The sequence below is a fragment of the Natator depressus genome, chromosome 26 (assembly GCF_965152275.1).
Source record: "Natator depressus isolate rNatDep1 chromosome 26, rNatDep2.hap1, whole genome shotgun sequence".
Lineage (NCBI taxonomy): Eukaryota > Metazoa > Chordata > Testudines > Cheloniidae > Natator > Natator depressus.
The window spans coordinates 1,502,980-1,529,993 of NC_134259.1; the positions used below are offsets into that span (position 1 = coordinate 1,502,980).

Below are 27,014 nucleotides of genomic sequence, written 5' to 3' on the forward strand. Positions count from 1 at the left end.
TAAGAAAGGAGATTCCACCACCTCCCTAGGTAACGCATTCCAGTGTTTCACCACCCTCCTAGTGAAAAAGTTTTTCCTAATATCCAACCTAAACCTCCCCCACTGCAACTTGTACATATTCTCACCCCCCCACCACTCCCGCGAGGCGGGGCAGTGCTATGATCTCCACTGTACAGACAGGGCTAAGAGAAACCGAGAGATTTGCCAAAGATCACATACGAAGTCTGTGTGAGAGCAGGGAACTGAACCTGTCTCTCAATCCAAGAGGACCTCCCTAAGGCCTGGACCATCCTTCCTTCCCTGCTGTCATCTGCTACCACTGAGAACAGTCTAGATCCATCCTCTTTGGAACCCCCTTTCAGGTAGTTGAAGGTTGCTATCAAATCCCCCCTCATTCTTCTCTTCTGCAGACTAAACAATCCCAGTTCCCTCAGCCTCTCCTCCTAAGTCATGTGTTCCAGTCCCCTAATCATTTTTGTTGCCCTCCGCTGGACACTTTCCAATTTTTCCACATTCTTCTTGTAGTGTGGGGCCCAAAACTGGACACAGTACTCCAGATGAGGCCTCACCAGTGTCGAATAGAGGGGAACGATCACGTCCCTCGATCTACTGGCAATGCCCCTACTTATACATCCCAAAATGCCATTGGCCTTCTTGGCAACAAGAGCACACTGTTGACTCATATCCAGCTTCTTGTCCACTGTAACCCCTAGGTCCTTTTCTGCAGGACTGCTGCCGAGCCATTCGGTCCCTAGTCTGTAGCGGTGCATGGGATTCTTCCGTCGTAAGTGCAGGACTCTGCACTTGTCCTTGTTGAACCTCATCAGATTTCTTTTGTCCCAATCCTCCAATTTGTCTAGGGCCCTCTGTATCCTATCCCTACCCTCCAGCGTATCTACCTCTCCTCCCAGTTTAGTGTCATCTGCAAACTTGCTGAGGGTGCAAGCCACACCATCTTCCAGATCAGTCATGAAGATATTGAACAAAACCGGCCCCGGACAGACCCTTGGGGCACTCCACTTGAGACCGGCTGCCAAATAGACACGGAGCCATTGATCACTACCCCACTGTCCGGGTCAATGTATTTGCAGGTCTTAGGAAAGGCAGCACATTAATTCCCTTGCCCATTTTCACTGTATTTGGTCTTTCAGCAACTATAGGTTTCTACTCAGCACCCGGCCACATTGCAGTTTGGTAACGGGAATGGCCCAGAGAAGCCAGACCGTGTGAGCAGGCACATGGGAGAAAGGAAATTCACAGGGAGCAGGTGGGTCAAATCTCACACCCAGAAGTCTTGCAAATATTTTTAGCGGCACTGTCCTTTCTAACTGCCCTGTAGAAGCGAGGAGACTCCCCTGCTGGATTTGTCTGATGTGCTGAGGTACTAAAGACCCAGTCAACCAGTGAGTGACGCAGGCCAACTAGCCAATCTAGACACGCCAGAGGATCCAAGAAGGCCCAGCCAACGTTTAATAGTTTGGGTTTTAGGGGGTTAAAAAAATCAAACAGGCTCCTTTCAGCAATAAACAGATGCAATTCTTTCTAAAAGCCGCATACTAGGGGCCCGATTCGCCAATGGCCAGCACCTTGTATCCTCACTGACACCTCTGCAGAAGGAGTGCAGAGTGGAGGTAAAGCTCTCTCAGATCAGAACAGTAGCATTTTACATTAACTTTCCACAGGTGCAAATGACAAAAGTGTAAGGCACAAGGAGAAACAGATCAGTGTCCTTCAAGTCTAGAGTTAATATTCTACTAGTCACACTTTGAAGGACATTGCCAACAGGGCAGTTGCCATTCCTCTGGGGCTGGTTTGGGGCTTTTACAAGTGTAACCTGCACCCAAAAGTGAGTGGAAGGTGCAAATCAGAGCAGGTGCAGCCAAGCAGCTCACCCTCCATTAGGCAGCTGCAGGGACCCAGATTTGCATCCTCAGTTCACTTGCAGATACAAAAAAGCAAGTGCAACGCACACCAGCAAGAGGCAGGCCAGGCTCCAGCCCTTTGGAAAATGAAATCCTTTGTATTTTATTATACTGCAATATTGTAGATGTATAGCACACCACATGATCAACTGATGCTTGGAGAAGAGAGTTCTTTGCTAAAGATCACTGCTTAACTTGTTCAACATCATTCATCTTGATACATGATTTATAAAAAATCTAGGCAATAGACATCAGTGTATGAGGCAGTAAAATCCATCTAGCACTGTGACCATTAGGTATCTCAAGTCCTTCAATTCATCCTTTTAAAATCATATGACTCCTTCAGTGGATCTGTTAGGTTCTGGGATGTCCCATGATGAGTCAAGCTTCAAGAACCTTAATCAGAACAGACATTCCACCAGCCCATTTCTACAAACTGAACACTAAATAGACTGTATACGGACAGCTCTATCATTCCGGTTCACTTTTATGCTTAAATTACCATCAACAACAGGGACAGGCAGCATCTCTCATTGTAAGGAGCATTAAACAGCCAAGGAGAAGGCAAACCAGGAGTCACTGGGCCACTGTTAACTTATGGCTATATAAATGCACTGGTATATGAGAGAGAGAGAGAAAGACAGAGACATGTCCAGTCACATTCTCTCCCGTACTGTGTCCCACAATACAAAGCGTTTGCTGTGTCAAATCTCATGAGACCAACCGTACCAGGAAGGAGAAAAACTGAATAAGCAAATTACTTTAGCACAAGAAAGAAACCCTTTGATAGCAGCAGCAAGAAATCAGTTAGACACAGATCCCAGGCTTCAATAATTACATTAACACAGTGGCACCAGAACACATAAGGGTGTGTCTATCTCCATTAGAAGCTTCTCTTTTCCAAGGGTTTAATCATGATCACACGCAGCAGCTGTGCCTGGGAATACGGGAAGTGAATTTATCTTATCTTTGTTTATAAATATAAAAGTCTCTCCAGATTTAAGTTACCGGAGAAGGAAAAGAAGCCACAGAGATCACTCATCTGAGGCCAGATTTTCAGAATAGCTCACTTACTATAGTTTTCAATGGTAGCTACTGGTCCTAAGGACTTCTGAAATTCTGGCCCACATTGTGGGTGCTGAGCTTAGAACTTAGGAATCCGGCCCTGTGTCTTTTTCCAGCTCTAAAATCTCTTTAGGAAGCTTCATAACCAAAAGATCAGCCCCTTTTCTTGGAGTATTTTCTTTCTTCAATTAAAATCATGCAAGTCATTAAAACTTGCAAAGCAGCAACTAAGCATGCAGAGTGTCAATAACTTCTCTGTACTGCCCGGGAAGCTGCAGCAGTCCCATTCCTTCCAATGGGAGCTGAGGGAGCTCAGGAGCTCTGGTACAGTAATGCTGATGGTATCACGATTGCTTTATAGCACAGAGCCGCATGATGCTGAATGTGGATGGATCAGAGCAGCTCCCAAGGGGACTGAAGGACAGAGCAGCAGCTAGCTGAGAGCAGGGTTTCAACTCCTTTCCTGGTTTTGTGGTTGTGAATCACAACCTCAGCATTAATTAAAACATGACAGACTCAAAAATCTGAGTAGGAATTTCCTGCAGAGCTAGCAGTGCGAACGCCACATCAAGAGCGGCTCAGACTCAGAGCACAGCTGGCTCCAGGAGCACCCCGTTGCTGGCCAGACTCAACCATTACCTTTCAGCAGGTTGCAGAAAGGAGATGGGGGATGAGGTCAGAGCAAGAAGTTAAATATGGCTTTTCCAAACATTTCTCGGACAGCCCCACTGCCCAACAGGGAAGTGCAGAAAGCAGCGACAGCAGCGTTAACATACCGTAATCTTGCTGGCACGGTTCAGAGCCTCCACCCAGTCCTGTAGGTCCTTTTGATCGCTGGCTTGTAAGAAATACCGCTGAGATAAAGCATTGATAACTATCAAAGAGAGGGGGGGAAAAAAGAGAGGGAACCCCAGTCAGTGCTCAGCCTGGTTAAATTAATTCAATAAGAATACCTTGCACATCAGCAGCACCTCTCAACTTCCAACCCCACAGTACCCTGCAAGCATTACCTATTTCAGTCTTGCAACCACTTGACTGGAAAATATGCCAGGAACCACCACTGAGCTGCAGCCACCTCTGGGGTGAAGTATGGCAGCTGTTTAACTGCACATTGCCACACTACACAACAGTTCAGGACTGGCTGTGAAGAATACCACAATCCAACTGAAACCACAGAGGGAATTTAGGGGGAGAGAATGGAATGATCTGAATTAGAATTTAACCAGGGCACTCGTGGTAACATGCTTACAAGTGCCCTGGGAGCTGTTATGACAGCCAGTGGTCAGAACCACGGTTTTAAGTTTCATCTGCAATGATCAAAGGAAGATCAAATCCTGAACAGGAGTCCCATGGGAGTCTGGAAAGCTCTCTTGGGACACGCATCCCCTCCTCTCCACCCCTGACTTCTCAGCCAGTGTGGCCTTCTGGCTTGCAGCAGCTGGGTCAAAGGAAACATCCTCATAGGATTTCTGCATTGAAAACCTTGAGACATTTTGAATTGCACAAGGTTTTGTTGAAACCCATGCCTCCTCACGTCAGCCATCTGCACTTGCAGGGCCCTGCCACCAACGCACTCTGTGCTGGGGTATCTGGAGTCCCAAGGAGTTAAACCATAGCACTCCCCATATTTTAGGCACATGGGATTCTGTAGCACAGCACAGCAAAGCAGCAAGCTCAGTCGTGGCGTGGGAATATGCTACCTGCTCTGGGTTTGGTACTGATTCATGTCCCCTGCATGCAAGTATAGAAAATTCTGGCACCCCTGCTACCCTCTTCCCCGCCCCCCGCCGCACCCCAAGCCCTTTGAGACAGGTATGTGCTGGTGGTGTTGTTTCTGCTGCTTTAACTCTGAGGTAAGTTTAGTGCTCGTGAAAGTGAGGAACTTTTGTGGCTTGGGTAAAGCTGAGGGCCACCGGGAAGGGAAAACAATCCCAGACCACCTCTTCTTTGCAATTACAGGCACGCAGAAAAATACATTGTATAAAGCACTGCAGCATTAGGGTGAATATGGGGGAAGCCTCCATCAGCACAGAGAAGCACTCGGACAAGGTTGCTCAGGCTAGACAACCACCCACAGTATCCAGGCTACTGGGGGGGACAGGGAAAAACCGGGGTCCCCTCCCACCCAAAGGATTCTGGGAGAAATCCACCCCTGTGCAGAAGACGCCAGCACAAGGATCAAGGCACCATTTAGCCCTATGGGTTTCAGAGGGACTTAAGTGGTGCATAGTCCTTTGTGCTGACTGCGCTGTACAAGTGCGAATTTCACCCTCTCCGAAAACATCCCTCCAGCAACACGCAGTATCTCACACTTCTGGAACACGATATACTAATGAACAAAGAAGGCCCAGGGATAATTGCAGTTTATGAATTCTCATGGTTTATAACAGCACCTAACCATCCAGTCCTCCCGTCAGACACCTGTCATTATGTGAGCTCTGGGCATTTTGGTGCTTTCCCCCGCCATCATATGTTACACTCACCAAAGCAGAATGGGACTTTTGGTTTTTGTTTTGGGGTGGCGACGCTGACCTGAAGAGAAACAGATTTTTAAAATAAAGCACGTTAGCGGCAGTGAGATGGGGCAGCATCTGCTTCTGTTAGAAAGGACACATTGTCTTCCATTCTTCAGCACTGTAATTAAGACCATTTATAAATCATGAGGAAATCAAGCGAGCCTGAGTCAAAGCAAAATTAACATGACAAATGAGAATGGCTCATCAGCACATCCTTTCTCACATACCTCCTTTGTCTGACTTGTGTCTCACTAGATGTGCCTTCCTCACCATGGGCCCACATGTACCTGTGTCCCGCGCAAACATCCCATGGTTAATGCTAGATAGCAGAATTGCACTTGGATTTCTTCGGGCGAGAGATGTATATGCATACCTACACCACTATATGGCTCTGGTAACTGCAAATTTAGTTCATGGATGTGGCTAAAACCTTGCATACAAGATCTATGCCTCTGCTGAAGATGAAAAAAGTACTAGCACCTCGCTAGCAAACCCTGTGCTTTACCATGGTTCTAGCGACTGGCGTTAAGAGAGTATGTGCATGTTCACACCTGGGCATGCTAACAGATGCAGATCACCTAGAACGGCTATTTCAGCACAGGGTACACATGCCCTAGAGTGGCGTAATTCCTCTTCCACACCAAATCTCTGATGCGGATACACTGCAATGCTACTATTTTACTACAACATTTTCTTTGGTGCAGAGTCGCTTTCTTTTGCTGGAAATAGACCATCGCCGAGCATGACAAGGACTGCCTTGCAGCAAACCAGGCGAGCCTCTGTGTCACAAAACCACCCCAGATATGTTAACAGGCAAAGTGACAGTTGGCCTTTAGCGGCGGATATATCCTGTGCATATCAGAATGAGATTTATGATGCAAGTTCACCAGCACTGCTACTCACGACGAGGTGCCCCACAGCCGAGTTAGCTCAGGAACTCATTCATATCAGATTTAATAGAGACCACGTGTGGTAACGAACTCAGCAGCCCCAAAAGAAGGTCACTTCAGAGAGCAGCCTTCATCTGCTGTTCTCCCTCTACTCCAGTGCCAGCCACACTGCACAACAAGGATGCAGATTCTTTTGGGGCCCTGGAAGTATGATTTTCTGTTGGACCGAATGCACTCTGTGCGGTAATTAAGAAAACTGAAGGGAAATAACAGTGGTTGCTCCCTAAAGAATAGGAATCATTTTTGTAAGAGTAATATTCCCGCGGGCTCCAGGCATGGCCTTTATAGAGTATATTTATTTTGACAGGCCGCCTACTTCTGAACCAGTCTGTAATACTTTAAATATGCTTTCTCAAGCAAACCTCCATTTCTCTGGCATGTTTATAATTGGTAGTTAAAGCCATTGGTATAACCCAACCCTGCAGTTTTCGACTGAATCCAGCGCTGTAGCAATTTTCATTTAGTCTAAAATATATATAATTTATCAGTGAAGTTCCTTCTGAAATGGGGAAGACTGCATCCCTCAGCATGGCTTCATCTGAGCTTAATTTATAAATCATGAATCAGCAGGAGCAGAGATCTGCTAGGTCTTTTTCCAACGACAGTAACCAAAGCTGTAACTACAGTAACCCGCCCCAGGCCAAGATCCAGAAGGTCGAACTTCCAAGCACATCAAGGTGGCACATAAAATCCCGACTTGCCTGGTCAACGGAGCCATGATATTAGACACGTGACTCTCTGTCAAGGGATTTAAAGCACAAGGTGTGCTAAGAAAGCAACATTTCCTACCGCGTATTGTTCCCTGTGCTGTTTGCACCCACATGGCCCACCTTACAGTCTTTCTGGTGGATGCTGTTCCAGCTAATCTGTCTTGGCCCTGTACCACACGAGCACTGCACATGAATGAAGTCGTAGGAAAAGATGCACATTTTGTAGATGGGCACAGAAAGACTAAGTGACTCACTCAAGGCCACATAAAGAATCTGGACTAGGGCAGAGGTAGGATGTGAACCCAGGACTCCCACATCTCAGCTAGTGCCTTAACCACAAGGCAGTTTTCCTCTGGGAAGAGATTCTCAATGTTTCCAGAACCGGGGCTGCCTGCTGGCAAACACAGAGGCCACCCTGTGCTCAGCACTAGCTCACACCCACCCTTGGACACTAGTGCCTGCTATATTAAGGCGGGGAGTGGGGATATTGGCCAGGGTACTAGACATCCCCTCTACTCTTCTCTAAAAGTCCCCTAGTATAGTTAACATTCCTTAGGCACGCCCCAGAAATTAGCAGAAGGGACCTTGGTTGGACATATCCAGAGGACAGTGACTGCTCCTGGCACTGCACAGCAGGGACAGCACTGGGCCTGAGCCAAAGTTCTGGCATGAGGACTCGAACCCACAACCTTATGTCCTAGAGGGGGTGACTACAACTGAAGGGAACAGACACTGAAGACAGACATGGGGGATTTGATTCTCTACCCCCTTGCTCTCCGGGCAGTCAGTTACACCAGTGCGGAATGGGTGTGCAGTGCTACCAAACATCCAGGGTGGAGTGTGATGTGTGGCAAAGGACTCCCAGGGGGCAAAGCAGCAGAGAATCAGGCCCTGAAACAACAACACTGCAGCCAGCCACACAGGAAGAGGAGCAGCCTTCAGAATGGGCACTTGGAGAGCCTGCCCTCTAAGGTAGGTGTCAATTCCACCTGGAGGAGACACACCCACGCTAGCTTTGATCCAGGTAATGGGCTAAAAACCGAAGCAGAGCTGCTGTGATGCAAGCAGTGGGAGGGGCCGGCTTCCCCGGGTACAAGCCCATCCGAGACCACAGGAAGATAGAGGGGATGGCTGGCCCGTCCCTTGGCTCACACCCCTGGGGCCCCACAGTTACAGTCAGTGCACTAGCTCAACCGGAGCTGCTGCAGGCAGGTGTCCTTGAGCTGGAATTCACACTCTGGTGTGAAGCACAGACAGACCTGAGGCTGCGTCCACATCGGCGCTGGGGGTGGGAGTCCGTGCGTTGGCTCTCAAGCTAGCCCACCCAAACTAGCAGCATAGCCAGGGAAGCAGCGAGGACTGCCAACCCTCCAGGACTGTCCTGGAGTCTCCAGGAATTAAAGATTATGTCCTGTGATGAAACCTTCAGGAATTCGTCCAATCAGAACTGGCGACCCTAGAAGCAGCATGGGCCAGTTGTGCCAAGGACAAACCCAGCAGAACCCGGTGGGTTCGTTCTCAGCACAGCCAGAGCCCGTGCCACCGCTGGCCACGGCCCATGCTACCCTACCTACACGGCGCTAGCTCGATGAGCGGGCGGGAGCCGGTATCACTCCCCTAGCTCCAAACGCAGACAGACCCACATTTACACAGGAGAGTCCTGCTCAGTTGGGTGCGGCTTTGAATCAGAAGCTCATTCAAGTCCCCATGGAAGCGTCACAGGAGAGGCATGTAGGAAACAATGCACCCTCTACTGAAGCTCGTTGGGACAGGGTCTGTCTCTCACTAGCTGTGCAGGGCCCAGCAAAATGGGCCTGACCTCATCTGGGGCCCTCTAGGCCCTCCTGTACTACACATTAAATAACCGCAACACAACTCCCGAGTCTCAGAGAGAGCTGTGTTGAGCAATGGGTGATGTTTACATGACACCTTGTTACTGATTATTATTTACTTAAACTAATTACAAAGCTGATAAAACACATAGTTATGCATGTGAACCAGGTTCAATCGGATGCTGAGCGAGACTGGCACTCTGAGCAATGAAATAGATTTAAAATGCTGTCTTCCAACCGGGAAGTTTCATCTGCAAATAGCTCACGGCTGGGGCATCAGGCCCGATCGGGACTCTGTACTGATTGCCCTTACTAAAAGCTTCCGGGTTCTGTGGCTCTGCATTCTTCCTCATTATTGAAATACCTCCTTCCTACCCAGCAATCCTGCTGGCCTACGTGATATCATTTTACAACGGAAATGCAGACCTCTTTGCTACACGAGAGACCTGTCACAGTAGAGCTGGCAGGACTCAGAGGATCCGTTTGGCGGGCAATTCCACAATTTCAAATTTTCGAAACAAAAAAAAAAAAAATTCAACGTTTCCCAGGAAACAAATTTCTGGAAAAAATGATTCGTTTCAGGTCGTTTTGTTACCATTTCCAACTTTTTAAAACATCAACTTTTTTAACACTAAAAAAATACCAAACCACCTTATGAGTTTAATTTTGAAAAGCTGTTTCAAAATTTAAAAAAACTGAAATGTTATATTCCTCAAAACATCAAGATATTCTAACATTATTGCAATGCTTAGTTCTGGGTTTTTTCTAAACAACATTTCATCAAAATCGGTAGCTTCTTCAAAAAACTTTGAGTTCAACAAAAAGGACATTTTTGGTTGACAAACATTCTGAAGAACAATATCCTCACCAGTTCTACCCAGCAGTAGTATATAGAGCAGATAACTCCGGACTCCTACAATTTTCTGTACTGGGCAGACCATTAGCTTATTTCTAGGTCTAGTTCACCTCCCCCCACAGCAGAGCAGTTCTGAGACACCACCCTCCCGTTACCTTGGATATATAGGTCAGCGGCAAAGATCCAACAGCTCCTGATCCGGGAGCCAGATTCTGCAAAACAGTCAAGAATGTTAAGAGTTAAACGATAAACAGTCACAAACCAGGTGAGCTAGACGATCAGCTTACACTTTGTTTACGGAAGGGCACCTCAATACTTCTGTCCACACCGACAGCCTCTATAAGTCAGCATTTTACCATGGTGTGAGACCCATCACTATGCCTCAGCAAGGCAGTAAGGGGTGCACTAGTTGCTGGGTAGTTTATTGCATGGGAAAGTTGCTCTGTTCTTTAACATTAGCCCAGGGGCCAGAGACCACGGCACTGGGCATAGATGATAAATAAAAATAAAATAAAATTTGCTTTGAGCTGCGTTTACAAAAGCCACACAATGAACGCTAGTCCAAATGGTGACTGGTGCTAGTCCACACACAAGAGATTCCTACAGCTCTCCTTTTATTCTTATTATTTTAATCACTGTAGTAAATGCCACGACCACTCCAGGAGCTGCCAGCCACAACAGACACAAAACTCCAGACCCCTGGCTACTGGCTGAGCATATTCTGCATGACCCCATTTCTAGGATGACAGATATTTTAATCATTTTTGTTACTGTCTTTACACTGAGATATGAACTGGAATGGGGACCTAATAAAGTCTCACACTGACATAGTACTTTATCATCTCTTCAGGGAATAAATTGTATAAAATATCATTGGCGTGGTCTAAGAGAGCATAGTATACACAGAGAAACTGATTTGTTGCAGTTTCCTCTTGCAAAGAAAGAGGAAAGTCTAACAACATACATGGCAGAAAGCATCCTGCATCATTTCATTTCTGAGGCCTCAATTCAGCAAAGCAGATGCTTAACTTTACGTATGTGCCGAAGCCCATTCCTATTCAGCAAAACACTTCAGCAGGAGCTTAACTTTGAGCACATATGTCTCACTGAAGTTAGAGGGACTTGAGGCGTGTGCTTAAGTGCTCTGCTGGATTGGGGCCTGAAAGTAGATGCGGCTCATACAAAACTTTACACAGATTATACTATTTAGCAAAATGAGAAAGAGGAAGATACAGCTCCCCACACCCCGCCCCCATTTGATACAGCAAGCAGCAGGCATTTCTGGCTGATACTGACTCATCAGAATAGCTCCGCATTCTAACCACAGCTGTGAACTGCCCTAGGAGTAACATCTGGGAGAGTGACCAAGCACTGCACCCCTATGGGTCAGAGCCAACATTGAAAAGAAACTGTTACCCCACATTCCACCTCCATCTTTGGGCCTGCGACTGGTTCACCACCATGGAGCCGAATGGTTCACTGGCTGAGACCAGAAGACATTCTAGTTGTATTTGTCTTGGATTCAAAGTCTAAAAGGGTGTGGAGGGGGAATTCAGGAACATTTCTGACACACGGCTCACACATACTGATAACAGATACTATCCAGTCACATTTCAGCTTCCCTCAGCAAGAAAGCACGACACAGAGTGACCCATCCCACTTGAAAATGAAGGGCTGCTTCCAGCTGCACTCAGGCTCAACGCTGCTTCAGTGAAGTGACCCAGCACCAGCTTCCCAACAGAGGCCTGATCCAAACGCTCTGAAGCCAATGAGAGTCTTTCCACAGATTTCAGTGGGCTTTGGATCAGGCCCCAGAAATGGGAAATTCATCCTCAGAGCAGGAAAAGGATATGAGTGAGCACCATACTTAAAAAAAAAAAAGAGAGAGAGAGAGAGACCACCCTCTGTATTGCTTACTGAGCATGGTGCAATATATTCACCCCATGTTGTGGCAAGACAGAATATGAAAAGGCACAATAGAATCTGCTATCCCTACCACCACATCCTTTGAGACACTCTCTCCATCCCATAAAGGCATCTCTTCTATGTGACTTAAAGCATCAAGGAAAATTAGTGGTGCGAGACAACTTTACGGGACACGGCTTCCCCAGAAACAGGCATCAGATAATCTGACACAAATGGCGACTTTCCATTATGACACCCACGAGATTAATGATGGGATGTTTTGTGCCAAAACAACCCAATGATTGAACTGCAGAGAGGATTTCACCTCGCCAAGATCCTGATATTTGCAGTGTTATTGTAGCCACAGTGGTCCCAGGATCCTAGAGAGACAAGGTGGGTGATGTAGTGTCTTTTACTGAACTAACTTCTCTTGGTGAAAGAGACGAGCTTTTGAGTTACACAGAGCTGAAGAACTCTGTATAGCATGAAAGCTTGTCTCGCTCACCAACAGAAGTTGTTCCAATAAAAGATCTTACCTCCCCCACCTTGTCTCACTGGGATCCTGGTAGACTGTTACGTGGCAGTTTTAACATCAGAATGGGAAATAAATCATTCCAGATTGCTGACAAGGACAGGGTTCCGGGCACAAGGAAACCCAGTTTCTCCAGCACTGAAGTTGCGGTCTCTGCTTGTCTTAACTAGTGCTCGAAGCTGGTGTAATAAAAATGGGGGGGGGGGGGGAAGAGAAAAATAGGGGGGGCGGGAAATGTGAAGCCAATTAAAAAACGTGATCCCAGTTTCTGGGATTTCAATAGCAGAATCTGTCTAAATAAACCCTGTTTACTCCCATCATTAGAGTCTGAACACCAGCAGCACTGCTAAGGTGTCCAAGGTAACTGGGGAAAAAAGATCTGCATGATCAAAAGCCAGCTCTAGCTGTGAAATCCTAGTACTTAACTTTTGTAACAAATGCATCCTCTTCTTAAGAGGCACTGAGTGGGAGGGGCAGATGCAGCATAAATCAGGAAGCAGAAGCCCTTTCAGCTGTGAAGTATGAAAGCCATGGAGATCTGCAGTGCTCCACAGAGTGCATCCTGGGACCTCACCTGGGGATTGTCCATATACCACAGAAGACAATTGGCCTGGGTGTCCAGGATGAAATATCTTCGCAGAAACTTGCCGCAGGTCTCATTTTCTTCAATGTCTAGAAACCCACAGATACGATTCTGTCGATCCACATAAGGCATTCCGGGCTTCTTGTAGCATCACCCTAGAAAACATAAAAGCCTGCCGATGAAGCCAGGGCACTCCCAACCCCTACCCTAAGCAGCCATGGCAGTGAAGTGTTCTTTCCCTGTTCTAGGTTGACTTCATATTCACACACACCTCCCTTTCCGTTTCCCTGTCTAGAGCTGGGATGACAGCTCAGTCACCAGGTTTGGGCATGCAGGCTAAAGCAGCTGAGCGTGAGGAAGAAGATGGTTGGATTGGGTTACATTTGACACACAGACATTATTCTGTTCCACTTTCACATTTAACCGGCCGTTAGCAGGTTGGTCCCGCCACATGTAAACGGAAACATTTGTGCAAATTCCACCTCCTTGAGGTTGCACATCATTTCACAGCCCAAACGTCAGGAAATTAAACAACAGATACCGGGTATTTAGCTTGGTCTAGAGGCTGAGCTCCTCATCGCAGGATGGTTGAAGTAGGGGGTAGAAGGTTTAGGCCTCAATCCTGGCAGGCTCCCACACCCACGCAGAACGCGGTTGGATTCAATGGAGCTCCCAGCAGGGTTTCAGCAGCATGGTCAGCTGCAGGACTGAGGCCTGGGATTGTATTCAGACTCTTTTCCAAACTTCCTGGTGCCTCTGCTAGGGACAGGACAGAACCAAACCCTACCCCACCTTTGCATGTTTCTGCTATTAGCAGACAGGCCACCACACACTGAGGAATTCAAGGTCACGGCGGGACAAAGACACCAACATAACAATTCTGGACACATTCGGAAGCTGGGTAAATAAAACAAACAGACCAGAGTGACCAAAATAGCTCAGCTGAGGAACTGCAGGAGTTAAGAGAGCAGGGAGCTTCCAGGAACTACAGATGGACTTAATCACTACAAGCGGCTCGCTAGCCCGACAGCACTGTTGCAAGAGGACTCAGAACACTTCACTGTTCCCCACCTTGTCACAGCACAAGGGCCACCTGGATGGTCACAGAGCAGCAGCAGGCCAAAGAGAAACAACAGACCCAGGACGGAGCAAGACATCATCCCTTGCAACAGAGCAGCAGATGGTGATGCAGGGAGGCCTAGGAGGACCCCACCCCCTTTCTACTCCACAGGCATCTAGGAGACAGCAAACTCAAAGGCCCGCAGCCCTTGGCCAAAATAAACAAAACAATAATTACAAACGGGTGAACAGCCAGGAGAGCTTTATGGCAGGAAAAGCACAAGTCACTCAGCCTCTGAGAACTGCAAAGCCTCAAATCAAAGCGAGAGAGAGCGCGTGTGCACGCACACACACAGTCACTCCTAGGGAATGGAAAATAAACCGCAACTCCTGCAGAAAGTATGTGTAGTTGGGATGCAGAGTCAGCAAGACAGCAATGATCAGTCCTCTCTGGGTAGAAACGTGTCACTAAATCCACTCGAGCCACAAACACCTTCCAATAGTACCCTTGTTCCTCAGGGCCCAGCATCTGCCACCGAGCCTCAGGGCTCCTGTGCCCTACAGGAACATTGTTCTGCAAAGGGACAGAGCATGGCTCAACAAGGAGAGCTCAACAGTTGCAGTCTGAGCAGGAACAAACTGTCCCTTTGGAGAAGTTGAGAGTTTTTCAAAAAGAGCCATAAGAATCTGGGAAGATTCAGCCCTACGGAGAAAGAACCTCCCTCCCTGCTGGCCAAGAGCTCAGATACCACAGAGAGAGACCCCCGAGAAGTCAGTGAGAGAGAAGAACAAGATGCCAGGTTTGAGAGCGTGATGGTTAGAACCCTGGCGACTGGTCTCTACGAGCACCCGCAACTGGTGTTGGTGCAAGGGAGGAAGATTTGGGACCTAGCTCTTCGTCACCTTGCAACTCTGTCATTTACAGTAAGTGCAAAGTGGGTGCAAAGCCCCACCAGTCTAGAGTGGCAGCGCCTCACACTCAATCTGCAGGGTGCGAACGACTGGGGCAATGGAGAATCAGGCCCTTTAAGGTGGAGCTCACTGCAGATGCGGTCTATGGGACTGATTCTCCACTGCCTTGCACACTGTCGCCATTTACATACATGTACAGTCGGCACAAAACACTACCCACTTTGCACTGGTCCATGTCCCAACACAAGGTGCAGAGCAGTGGAGAATCAGACGCTGTATGTAGGTAGCTGGAAAGGCACCATATCTCAGAAACGCCTTGGGCAAGAAGCCTCTTAATTACTGTGACTCTTGGTGGATGGAATGGGAGGTGACCTATATCTCCTAGAAGGGCTGGGTACAAATATACCACAGGTGGAGTCTGGCTGTGAATTAGCAGGAGCGTGAAAGGCAGCCCATGTAAGCACCACTGAAATGGGCAACACAAATAAAGGTCTTCTACAGATAAGGAGAAAATACGATTTTTTACCTTAAAAATTGTGATGGGTGGTCTCAGGGGGCACCCCTGTAGAAACGTGCTGTCCTATAGTTAGACAGAGAATAAAATGTCTGCTGTCATCTATTCATATTTTCAGCATCAGCCTTTGGAGCCATGTATCACATTCAGAAGCAGGGTGGGAAGTGACCAGGGAGACTTGACTGGCCTGGAAGCAGCACCCAGCAGAGACAGGGGGCTGTTTTGACAAAGGTCACCTCCTAGTAAACTCCTATTGACTTAGGGGAATTTTGAGCAGTCTTACTCTGAGGAGACCAAAGGCTGAAGGGCAGAGTGCGGGTAGTCTGGCTTGCTGGCACGGGTGAGAGAGAGAGAAGGCAACACACCGAAAATTATGAAGACCTTTGGATGTCCTTAGAATCAGATTAGCCATTTGGCCCAGACAGAATAAAGGATACTGTGAAACAGATTTGGAATCAACGTTAATTATTAATATATTAAGCCATTGCCTCTAGACACATGACAATAAATATCATAGCAGAGCACTGTTAAATACAAACACTGGGCCCAGGCCAAGGCAGGAGGACAGCATTGGCTTTCCCAGGCTCTGCTGACATGGAGAAGCTGTTCCAGTTTAACTAAAGGTATGATTTTTAAACCGATATAGTTAAAGCAGCACAAATCCCTGTGTGGACACTTATTTTTGTTTCAGAGCACACTGATATGGTTCAGCTTAAATCAATTCCTGACTGATTTCAGATCAACAGAAATAAGAGTGTCCACACAGGAGTTTGCACCGATTTAAAACCATACCTTCAGTTCAGCTGGTCTGTGTGTGTAGACTGGGCTTCAGAAATGCCGCTGCTAACAAAAAGTAAGACAGGTCATGGTGTTTCAGAAGGGGAGGAAAAAGGAGACACACACACCATCTGGTGAGGAAGCTGGGAAGATATGCGGCCCATCAATTCCACCAGGAACAAGCTCAGGGCCCAGTTCTGCCAGCTTTACCTCATGCTGGCTCCACAAGCCACCCCACTGAAATGAATGTGACCACTCATGAAGTAAGGTGCTGAGCAAGGGGGCAGGTTAGGCCCAGAATGAAAGAGCTGATTAGCCAGGTGCTATCAAGTTGCAGAGCGTGTGTATTAGCAATACACTGCTCCTCAGGTGTTTACAAAGCTGTTCAGAAAGGCCGTTCCCTGACAAGTCCGGACAAGTGACATTCCCATAGTCATGGGGCCCTTAAAACGGTACAGTTACAACTCAGCAGCACCTGTGAGCAGTAGCCAAACTCTACTTGGAAGTGACCCCTTATAAAGATGCAAATTATTTTATGAATCTCAGTCTTTAGTCAAGGCCCTTAAACCACAGAGTTAGTACAAAGTGTAAAGAAATCGACTTTACTAACAGAGATAAAGGGCAGCCGTATCACGGTACTAACAGGCGATAACAGATTAACGAAACTTGAGCACCAGGCACTTCTGGGCTGCAGAACCCCTTCCTCTGCAGTGTTATGTGAAAGGCTGGTCAAAAATGCTGCCGTTTCTTATGGTTTTGCTCTGCCTCAATTAACATGAGCTTGATCAAGAATACTCAGATGCTCAGCTCCTTCTGCACAGGAAAAGGTGACAGTGACCAACCTTAGATTGCACTTTGAGATACAAAAATCAGTGGGCAGATGAGATAATGATCACGCTGAGCTTTAAGTTCTGGAATGTACTCTTTTTTAGCATGCTATAGGGAGGCAATCATCATGCAAACCCCTTACTCTGGTTACAGTGATCCATTTTCCAGTATGCTGCAGGACAGAGATTGCACTTATCCACCTGTCTCCTTAGAACCATCCACAGTTTCTCTTTCCCATAAGCTCAAAATAAGAATAGCATCTGCAGTTCCACTAGGTGGGGGTTTTCCCATCTTCCAGCTCCAGAAATCCAGCCGGAGTCAGGAAGAGTTTTCCCCACAAAGTTTAGTCTTGTTATAATATTCAGCACTTATGTAGCACCTGGCACCTTCAAAGCACTGTACAACTTAGTCAACTGGCTGTACAGTTAGATGCATTCTGGGAAGTTTACACCTTCATATTTCACATCCGACATTGTTCACTGCTGGAGAGAGAACACTAGACTGAACATACCATTGACCTGTTCTACTGTAGCATTTCCTACCACATGCATATTTGCACAGAAATACTGTTACCCACCATGAGTTTACAGCCCTGAAACAGGTTTAAGACACGCTAATGAGGGAATCAGAGTAGCAGCCGTGTTAGTCTTTATCCGCAAAAAGAACAGGAGGACTTGTGGCACCTTAGAAACTGACACATTTATTAGAGCATAAGCTTTCGTGGGCGACAGCCCACTTCATCGGATGCATCGAATGGAATATATAGTAAGTAGTATATATCTTACTATATATTCCATTCGATGCATCCGATGAAGTGGGCTGTCGCCCACGAAAGCTTATGCTCTAATAAATGTGTTAGTCTCTAAGGTGCCGCAAGTACTTTCTTTTTAACGAGGGAAGAATCACAGGATAAGACTAGCAGAGTCAACGATGATTTGAAGGCGTCTTAATTCATGGCCAGAACGTTTGCCTGAAACTCAGTAACCAATTACTTCTGTTCATCAATTATTAGAACAAAGAGCTGACAATCACTGGAGCAACCACACAAGCTGGAACAGATGATACATATTTATGTTTTCTGTATCCTACAACAGTGGAAGACAGTACCATCTGAGACACAAAGAACTGACTGCAAAAAGGGGAAAAAACTCAGTTGTGCTTATGCTTTACAACTACTTAACATAATTTAGAACCGCTAATGACTCCCTGAAGGCCTAGCAATCCGGAGAGCATGTCCCGTTATAACTTTAGATTACATACATTATAAATTATGAACAGGACAATGATACTGAGCACATGAAGTCACAGTTTATGGGAGAAGTTTCAATCTGATTTCTGGAAGCCAGTCTGAAATCTAACACTGATTTAAAGAATTTCCCAAGACTAGCAGTGGAATTAGGCCCTTAGGATCTCGTTACTGGTTCCAATTTATGTCAACACAACACAGAATGAAGTTCTCTTGCTTTCTGGGATTCCTTCCTTCTATTGCCTTTTCAACACAGTTAGATGAGCAAAATATTCATAAATTCACCCCCTTCCAAAAAAAACAAAAACCACACCAAAATACCCCCAAAACAACACAACCCTGGCCTGGTTCAACTAATGTGATGACACCAGTAAAGAAGTTACTGGAAAAGATTTCCAGCACAAGACAACCAACCTCTCTGATTTCCCAGGATACAGGAAGAGTATGGCACTGCTCCCTGAATAAAACAGCCTCACCAGGAGTTATAAAATGGAAAGGGAATCATTCAAATCACATTCAAACCCAATTACAGTTACTGTCAACTCAATGACCTGTGATGCTGTGAGGGGGCAGAGTTCCCAGGAACTGAATCCCAAAATCTCAGTTATCAAAGAGAGGGATGCTTTTCCCTCGTTTTGTCCCGAGATGCAATGTTACAGGGGTTTCTTCACTTTTTCATCCCGCTTCAGCGGCGCTGAACAGCATCATCATCAATGCAACTCTTAGAGCAAAAAGCATATTAAGAAAAAAGAAATCTTCAGACTCGGTGTTCCTAAAATGACAGTGCAAAGTAGCCATTCGATAAATTAGGGTGTGTCTACATGTACATTAGAGAGACAAGGTGGGGGAGGGAATATATTTTATTGCACCAACTTTTGTTAGTGAAAGACAAGCTTTTGAGTTGACACAGAGCTCTTCCTCAGAAGCTCAAGAGCTTGTATTTTATTGGACCAACTTCTGTTGGTGAGAGAGACAAGCTCTTGAGTTTCTGAGGAAGAGCTCTGTGTCAACTCAAAAGCTTGCCTTTCACTAACAAAAGTTGGTGCAATAAAATATATTCCCTCCCCCACCTTGTCTCTCTAATATCCTGGGACCAGCATGGCTACAACAAAACCACATACATGTGGATATACAGGAAAATTAATCCAAATTAATTAAGTGTGTGAATTTGAAGTGAATTAGTTAAACCACGTTAAATCCCTGTGGGAATACCATGATTCAGAATTAAAGTGGCCTTCACTTCCTAAGTGAATTAAACTAAACCAAATTAAAACACCATCCACACAGGGATTTAATTCAGTATAGCTAATCCACTTCAAATTCACACCGTTAGTTAATTTGGATTAACTTTCTGGATGCCCCCATATAGACAAGCCCTTAGATGGTCCTGTATGACACAGCTAGGTCAGTCTAGGGCACAGTGCAGGAGATCACACTGCAAGGGACTACAGAGTTTAGGGATTTGTAAATGGAAGAGTCATATGCTGTGCAATAAATGGGTATTCTGCTGGCACCAGACACTGAGAGCCTCTGCACTTGGTATCCTTGAAAATAATGGGAACCAAGATACTGGATCCACTCCAAGGAAACAGCATCACTGTCAACATGGATCTATCTACCTTTTTAACTATTTGTACTGGGCTTGTCACCTCGGTACCTGGATCTACAGCATAGCCAATGCTTTTCTTACAGACAACAGAGACAGTTTCCCTCTCTCAGGAGTTTAAATGTGAGATGACACGGGACTACTTTAGCTCCACTGCTGTCTTGGGCCACCAAATTATATCCACTCTTCCACAAAGCGTCAACAGTTCCCAAGGCACCACCTAGTACACAGTTATTAAAACATGCTATGCTATGATGGATGATCGTTTAGACCTTTTATGACATTACCACATCTGCAAACTCCACTTCCTTTTATCTATGCTCACTAAAGAGAGCTCACAAAATTCTCCCCATTAACTCATAGAATGCTGACAGTTTCCAGAGGAAGGGCAGGTGAACAGGAGAACAGATGTAAATATTCTGCGGAATAGGTTCAGCAATCAAACTCATGTTAATTGCAAACATTTGTTTTTATTAAACAATTAACCGGCTCAAAGGAAGGCCTGACAGTAGTGAGGTTAAACTATGTCATTACAGCATCATTCTGTTCATAAAAGAATTGTCAGAGGCAACTTGATCTAGTGAAACTAACCAGGAGACTGGGATTCTGGACCCATGATCTCATCCTGCCTTTCCCACCGACCATATATTAGTCACTTAGGCCCAAAATTTTGGGTGCCAACAATCTGAGACACACAAAAGTCAGTGGACACCATTGAAAATGTGGGCCTTAACCTCTCTGCTTCAGTTTTCCCACCTGTAAATATTCTGCGTTGGGAAAGTTAGAGTGCCACAGAAACACAACAAATTGTTATTGCTTATGAATCATGAAACTGCAGAGGTCTTTTGCTATGGATTCAGGCTACGGGTCCAGGAGCTGCTAAGAAAATATTCTAATGCTAAGAAAATATCTTGCAATATTCCAAGACTGACAAACCAACCCCATTGTGACTTTTCCCTTTTGGGACAGAACCCCATGGGAATGCTGACAGCTTCCTCTGTATACAAGATAGCAACATACTGAAAGGAGACCAAGACACATACTGCCTTTAACTCCCATTAGTGCTAATGGCAGTCAGGCACTTGAAATCCTTTCTATGGGCCAGACCCAAAGTCCTCTGAAGTCATGGAAAGACTAATTCGTACCCATGAGCCCTCGTTCAGACCCAAGGCAGGAATACAGTGTGCAGAATAAGGATCAGAATAGACCACATAATTGAATAAAAACCTTCACAAGGATCTTACATGGCCTTCTCTGACCACGCATGAACATACCTCTTAAGACACTAAACCAAAAACCCCTCTTGAATTCCAGTACATAACCAGCCCCAGTTCCCTATCGAAACTCCGGGCAGCATACGGCGCCCTTTGCAAGCTCCCTGAAGGATGCCTGGGCATAAAAAGCCCTTTGTGGTCTTCAGTGGGCCACGTGCACAGCGGCAAACTCTTCTGAGAATCAGCTCAAACTGCAGAGAGTATCAAAGAGACAGGACTTTGTCTGTGAGCAGAGGCACCGTGGGGGCTCCACAGAAATACCCCCAGTGGGAGCCCTTGGCACACAGAGTTATTCTTTCCAGTTTGAGCCAGGCGTTGCTAACTAAAAACACCGGGGGAGGGTGCTCAGCGCCCAGGGAACCCAGGCGGCTCCGCGACGCCCAGCGGCCACAAAGGCCTTTCCCCGCGCTGCCCGGGGCGCGCAGAGGCACCTCCTGGGGCAGGCTCCAGACAGGCAGCGCCGTGCGCCCCGGGGATGGTCGGTCCCCAAGAACTGCAGTCAGGCGCTGAGCTCCGACCCCCCAGCACCCAGACCCCGCCCCCCAGGGGCGCTCGGCCCACTGCACCCCTCCCTTCCCGGGGTGCCCCCCAAACTCTCATCCCTGCCCAGGGCGCTCCCCTCCCGGCAGCCCCGCGTCGCCTCCATCCACCCCCCGGCCCGGGCACCCTCCCCGGGGGACGCTCCTGCACCCCTCCGGGGCGCCCCGCGCCCGGGCGCGGCTCCCCACTCACCCAGCGGCGTCTGCGGGCGGCGTCGGGGGCTGGGGCTGCGCCCCCGGGGCATGGCCAGCCGGGCGCTGCGGGCTCCGCGCGGCTCCGGCGCTGCGATCACATCGGGAGCCGGGGGCGTGTGGCTCCGGCGCCTCGTTTTTTCCGGGTTAATTTTTACGTGTCGCGTTCGCAGCAAACCCAGCCCCGGATGTGAGTGCAGGGGCCGAGAGCCGGCTGGGTGCGCTCAGGGAGCGGGAGCGCTGCGCGCCCCGGGAGCCGGGGGCAGCGGGGACCGGCGGGTGGGGCTGGCGAGGGTGCCAGAGACCTGCCCCCGCTCTGTGGGGCAGACCCAGAGGCCCTAGCCGAGCCCGCTGCCTGCAGCCGATTGTACAAATACAGCCTCACCCCTGGGCAAAAAAGTGTAGACCAATTTGCACCAAGTTTTTTGTCATGCTTCTCCGCGCCTTCTGGCATCGCCCTGGCTTTACCCTGCCCGCCCCAGTCCACACACGTATCCGTAGCCAGGGTCAGCACCTGTGGTTTTCATTCAGCAGCCGCGACTTTTGGGGGTGTCCCAGGCTTCAGCGTCAATGAACGTGGCTCCGCACGGGAAGGGCAGGCTGCTGAAATAAAAAATCTCAGGACTGCGAAACCCCATGAACCAGTTTTGTTTGGGGGTGGTTGCGTTTTGTTTTCCAAACCACTTTTCACCAGTTCTTACAGCTGTGTGCGGCTCATGTCATGAAAGATGTCATGGTGATGCACAAACAGAAGGGGGCAGATTTAAAAGTTGCTCTGGGAATCTCAACTCATCCGCTTCCTGACTTGTGCATGATTAAAATCTCCACTGTAATGATGCGGTTACATTTTGACACATAATTCAGGCCCCACTCCTTAGAAAACATTAGGGCACATGAGTAGTTCCGACCAGTGAATGCACATCAAGTTAATCGAGTGCTGACACCTTGCACAATCATGGTATCAGGTTGCACCTGCCTTTCCTTTAAAATCCACTGAGATATATACATCAACCCACCGCAGAATTTGCAGGTTGCATCCGCAGCTGAAAAATAATTCTACAACAAATCAGTGAATCATACCAGGGGTTCCTGAATCAGGACCCTCCTGCTGTGATACTGGCTGTCTGCTTGAAAGGCAAAAAAAAAAAAAAAACCACCCCAAAAACCTGTCTAGCATATTACATCAGCAAACTGCCTGTGATGTGATGGCCAGTATTTCCCCAGTGTGGAATTGAGGACCATAAAGTTCTACTTGGTGACAAAATGCAACTGAAAGCCAAAAATGACTGGGATTATTTATAAGATTGCTCCATGTTGTTGTTCATGAAAATGGGGCTGGAAGAGTGAACAATGTCAATATAGCTGGTTGGGTAGCAGTGACATGCTACCTAAGGTCACTTTTAATACACGCCTCTACTGTCACTCATGTGTACTTCATTAAAATGTTGCAAAAATGCAGTTTAGAGTGGACATACCTGTGAAAGCAGTTTGAGTCGCTATGTTCCTTTATCGATGAAGTAATGGGCCCATTCCTATCTTCATGAATCTCACTGAACAAAGCATTCTTCGCACCCCACCCCCAGAAAGCTTTCCCTGTTGTTTGTAAAGCAGAAGGCAATACATCAGGTATAAGGCTAGAACAGTTATTGAGCCAATGCCTAATTCGCCCTAGACACCTCCTCCGCTACGGCAAATAACCTTTCTTTATGCAATTGAATAAAGTTCCTCATGCAGAGGGCTCCTGGTTCTGTAACGGCCAGAGTGAACTTGCACAGAAACTGTGTGATAAGTGTTTTCTTTCTCCGTGGAGCAGTTTTGCAGAGACCCAAGTCAGAAATTCCAATGAGATTTTGAGTATTTTTCCAAGCAACGTAAGTAACAATCTCCAACTCCCCACATCTTACTTTTTTAGAGAATGGACAGTAGTTTTGAAAACCTATTATGCACTATCTGGAGCATATTAGATGAAATCTTGTTATTACTTAAAATATTTGCTTCACCCCTAAGCATTTCCTGTGGTCTGGGTCATTTTTAGAACAAGTTTTTTTTCCCTTCCATGCTGAAGACATCACCCAACTGCTCTTACTGCAACCGTGTGTGTTCATTGTTGTCTGACCATATTCGGGGCCTGCACTTCCTGAGAGGCAGATAAGAACCACATTGGCTGCAATCAAGAGTAGGCACTGACCCATTGCAGACTACTGCAGAGCGAGGCACGGGCCCTGTTCAGCAGGGCATTTAAGCATGTGCATAAGTCCATCCCTACTCAGCACCAAGCACGTGCTTATCTCTGGCTGGGTGAAATACACCGCCAGGCAGAGGAGCAGCACATGCCTAAGTGCCACTTAAGACTTCCACCTCCGCAGAAGGTTGCACCCAGGGAGCCCAGCCGTGGGTGAAGGAGCTATTGTTTTCATAGCCTGCTTTCAAACCACACATTAAATGAGATTATATGGAACATGCAACTCCTCGGCAGTTTCACAGTCCCAGCCACAGATACTGGCTTTTGCCTATTGGCCATGGCAAAACCTTCAAGCCGTGAGTTCCTCTCGATGCCCCTTCCAGGGGCGTGAGCTTTTCCTTCCTGGTTTATCATCTCGACAGTTCCATCCTCTCACAAATATTTTGCTGTTGAGATACAGCCCTGCAACAGACCCAAACGTCTCATGGAAACTGTAACCCAGAATGTGTTATTACATCCGGAGAGAACCCCTGCGCTCCCTCCCCAGCTCTCCCTCTCAACCACCCCCAAGAGCTGCTTGCAGGAGCGCGGGATCCTAGATACCAGTTCTATGTACTTCAGCGCTATTACACCAGACCTGGATCTGGGCAGAAGGATCTGTTTGGCTGCGTGCAGTTAGAGTGGGGTGGGCATCTGAGATGAGGGGGCAGTGATCAGGAATTAATCACGCCACAGCAAATCATTCAAAGAACTGTATTTTTTTCTCCTTGCTTCCCCTTCCCCCAGCTGGCTGATTCGTGTCTGCCTCTGGACATCATCTCTCCTGGTGACAGTCAGAACGAACCACCCCTCGCCTACCTCCTCCCTCAGGAAAACTCAGAATCATCATCAGGGTTTGTTATTACAGTACCCACACAGAAGACAGCCCTTGTCCCAAGAAGCAGTGTGAACTCACAGATAAAGAACATGCACCGACTGGATGTACATTGGTGGACAGATTCACTACCTGGGATAGTCTAAATACTCCAGTCAGGTCCCATAGCCTTTTCCTCACTGCAGGTTTCCTTAAATAACAGAAGCCGCAAAAGTCTCCAGGTAAGTAAAGCAGCACATTTAGCCTCAGAGACTTACCCCACTTTCTCCAAACTGGGGAGGGCACTTCCCTGCCCAGTAGGAAACCTGTCCCAGCCATTATAGGACACCCCACCTTCCATGTCCTAGCTACATCCCCCACTATTGAGGGTAGGCTGCCTCCATTTATAGCAGGCATCACTGCCAACCTGGAGTCACATGACCCCTCTGTCATGTGCTCCCTGAACTCAGTCCCCTTGGCCTCAGGAGCCCAAGCCTTAGAACAGGAGACCTGTGCACTGTTACCCAGGAGTCAAGGGGGTCTGGGTCTCCATTGCCATGCACCTTGTGAGGTCATTTATAACAAGCGCAAAGTGGGTATAAAAGTCTACCAGGGTGACTGGGTAGCCTTTTACATTCCCAATGTACCGGGGCGCACGACTGTGCAAGGTACAGGGCCCAAGGTTTATAGAGGAAACTATTGCATCACGGGTTGCAAAAGGGGATAAATACCCAAAGCCATGCTGCCTAGTGAAGGGTGCTCATTCAACCCAAGCAGGTGACAGGTTTAGAGGCACTTCATGATACCCTTTAAAATGTCTTTTTACGTGGGTGCAGCTTCAGTTACCCTCTGCTAAGGTGGCTCCTTTTTAGCTCACAAGGTCATGTTTCCTAGTCAGCTAGTCACCAAGCTGTGACTGGATGCTTGGTGGTGAACGCAGTTTTTATCATTTCTGTCGCTTAGATGCAATCATAAATACGTGTACATAATGCAGCGGCCGTATGCAAACTTTCTGTGTCGGAAAAGAGTTGGGTGAACTATTCTCAGTAAACAATTTATCTGGTGAATGGAGCCTCTTTTTCTTTAAGTGGATTATCCATGGCTGGATTTGGCTTTTTCACAGCTATTTTTCTTACTTTGAATGATCTAATTGCTAGTTTATGCTAACGTATTTCAGCCTGTGGGCTGCTTGCAAGCGATTTGCCATTCTGTATAATTGTTCACCTAAGTTACATGGGGCCAGATTTTCAAGAGCTCAGCTCTCATTAAGACACCAAATTAAGTGGCCAGCTTTTCAGAAGAGTTGGGTCCTGAGGCCTTTTAAAAACTTAATTCTGGGTGCTAAGCACTTGAAAATGTGTCCCATGCTGTTGTTCCTGCTTTTTGACTGTCTGTCTCCCAAGTTCCCTGGGAGATTCCAAGCCAGCTGCCTGAATACATCTGACATGAATACTTGTGATCTTGTGCAAAAGCACATTTACACGAGTATTTACGATCCTTCCCCTTTCTGCGAACAAAATGGTGCTTGCACAGATGATAGAAAGCAAAAAGTAAACACAAGTAAATACATGTGAACACCCTCAAAATAAATTAATGCCTTTTATTCAAATGAGACAAAGAGGATGAGGTTTTTCTTTTATTGGACCAACTTCTGTTGGCGAGAGAGAGACAAGCTTTCGAGTTACACAAAGCTCTTCTTCAGGCCTGGGAAAGGTGCTCAGAGTGTCACAGCTAAACACACGATTACACAGATAGTTTAGCACCAGGAGTTAGGGCATATTCTAAACGTATGTCTACGCAGCAAAGACAAAGTGACCAGCTTTTCAGAAGGGGTCAGCACGTTGGGTCCTGAGGCCTTTTAAGACGACTCGGGCTCGTGGGGCCCAGGCTAACAGGATGTTTCATAGCTGTGCAGATGTCTGGGCTCGGGCTGGAGCCCGAGCTCTGGGACCTTCCCACTCTGCAGGGTCCTAGAGCCCGGGTGCCAGCCCAAGCCCAGTTGTCTACCCAGCAATGAAACAGCCCTGCAGCCCGAGGTGGCTAGCATGGGCCAGCTGAGGGTGTCTAGTTGCTCTGTAGACACATGCACCCTAAGAGACCAGTCTAACTCCTTGGGCTAAATTACCCATTTGATCTTGTGTTTAGCTGTGTTCCTCTGAGC

General features: G+C 47.3%; 1 protein-coding gene across 1 annotated transcript in view; it reads right to left on the reverse strand.

Moving 5' to 3' along the window:
- PLEKHA2 (pleckstrin homology domain containing A2) overlaps positions 1–13,022 on the reverse strand; it is a 52,409-nt gene extending 39,387 nt beyond the window's left edge. The window contains exons 1-4 of the mRNA XM_074940278.1: positions 12,863–13,022; positions 10,007–10,063; positions 5,471–5,519; positions 3,764–3,861 (exon numbers count right to left, since the gene is read on the reverse strand). Of these exons, the coding sequence (XP_074796379.1) occupies positions 3,764–3,861; positions 5,471–5,519; positions 10,007–10,063; positions 12,863–13,003 (345 nt within the window). The 5' untranslated portion in view covers positions 13,004–13,022. The remainder of the gene's footprint in view (positions 1–3,763; positions 3,862–5,470; positions 5,520–10,006; positions 10,064–12,862) is intronic.
- Positions 13,023–27,014: the final 13,992 nt, after the last annotated feature.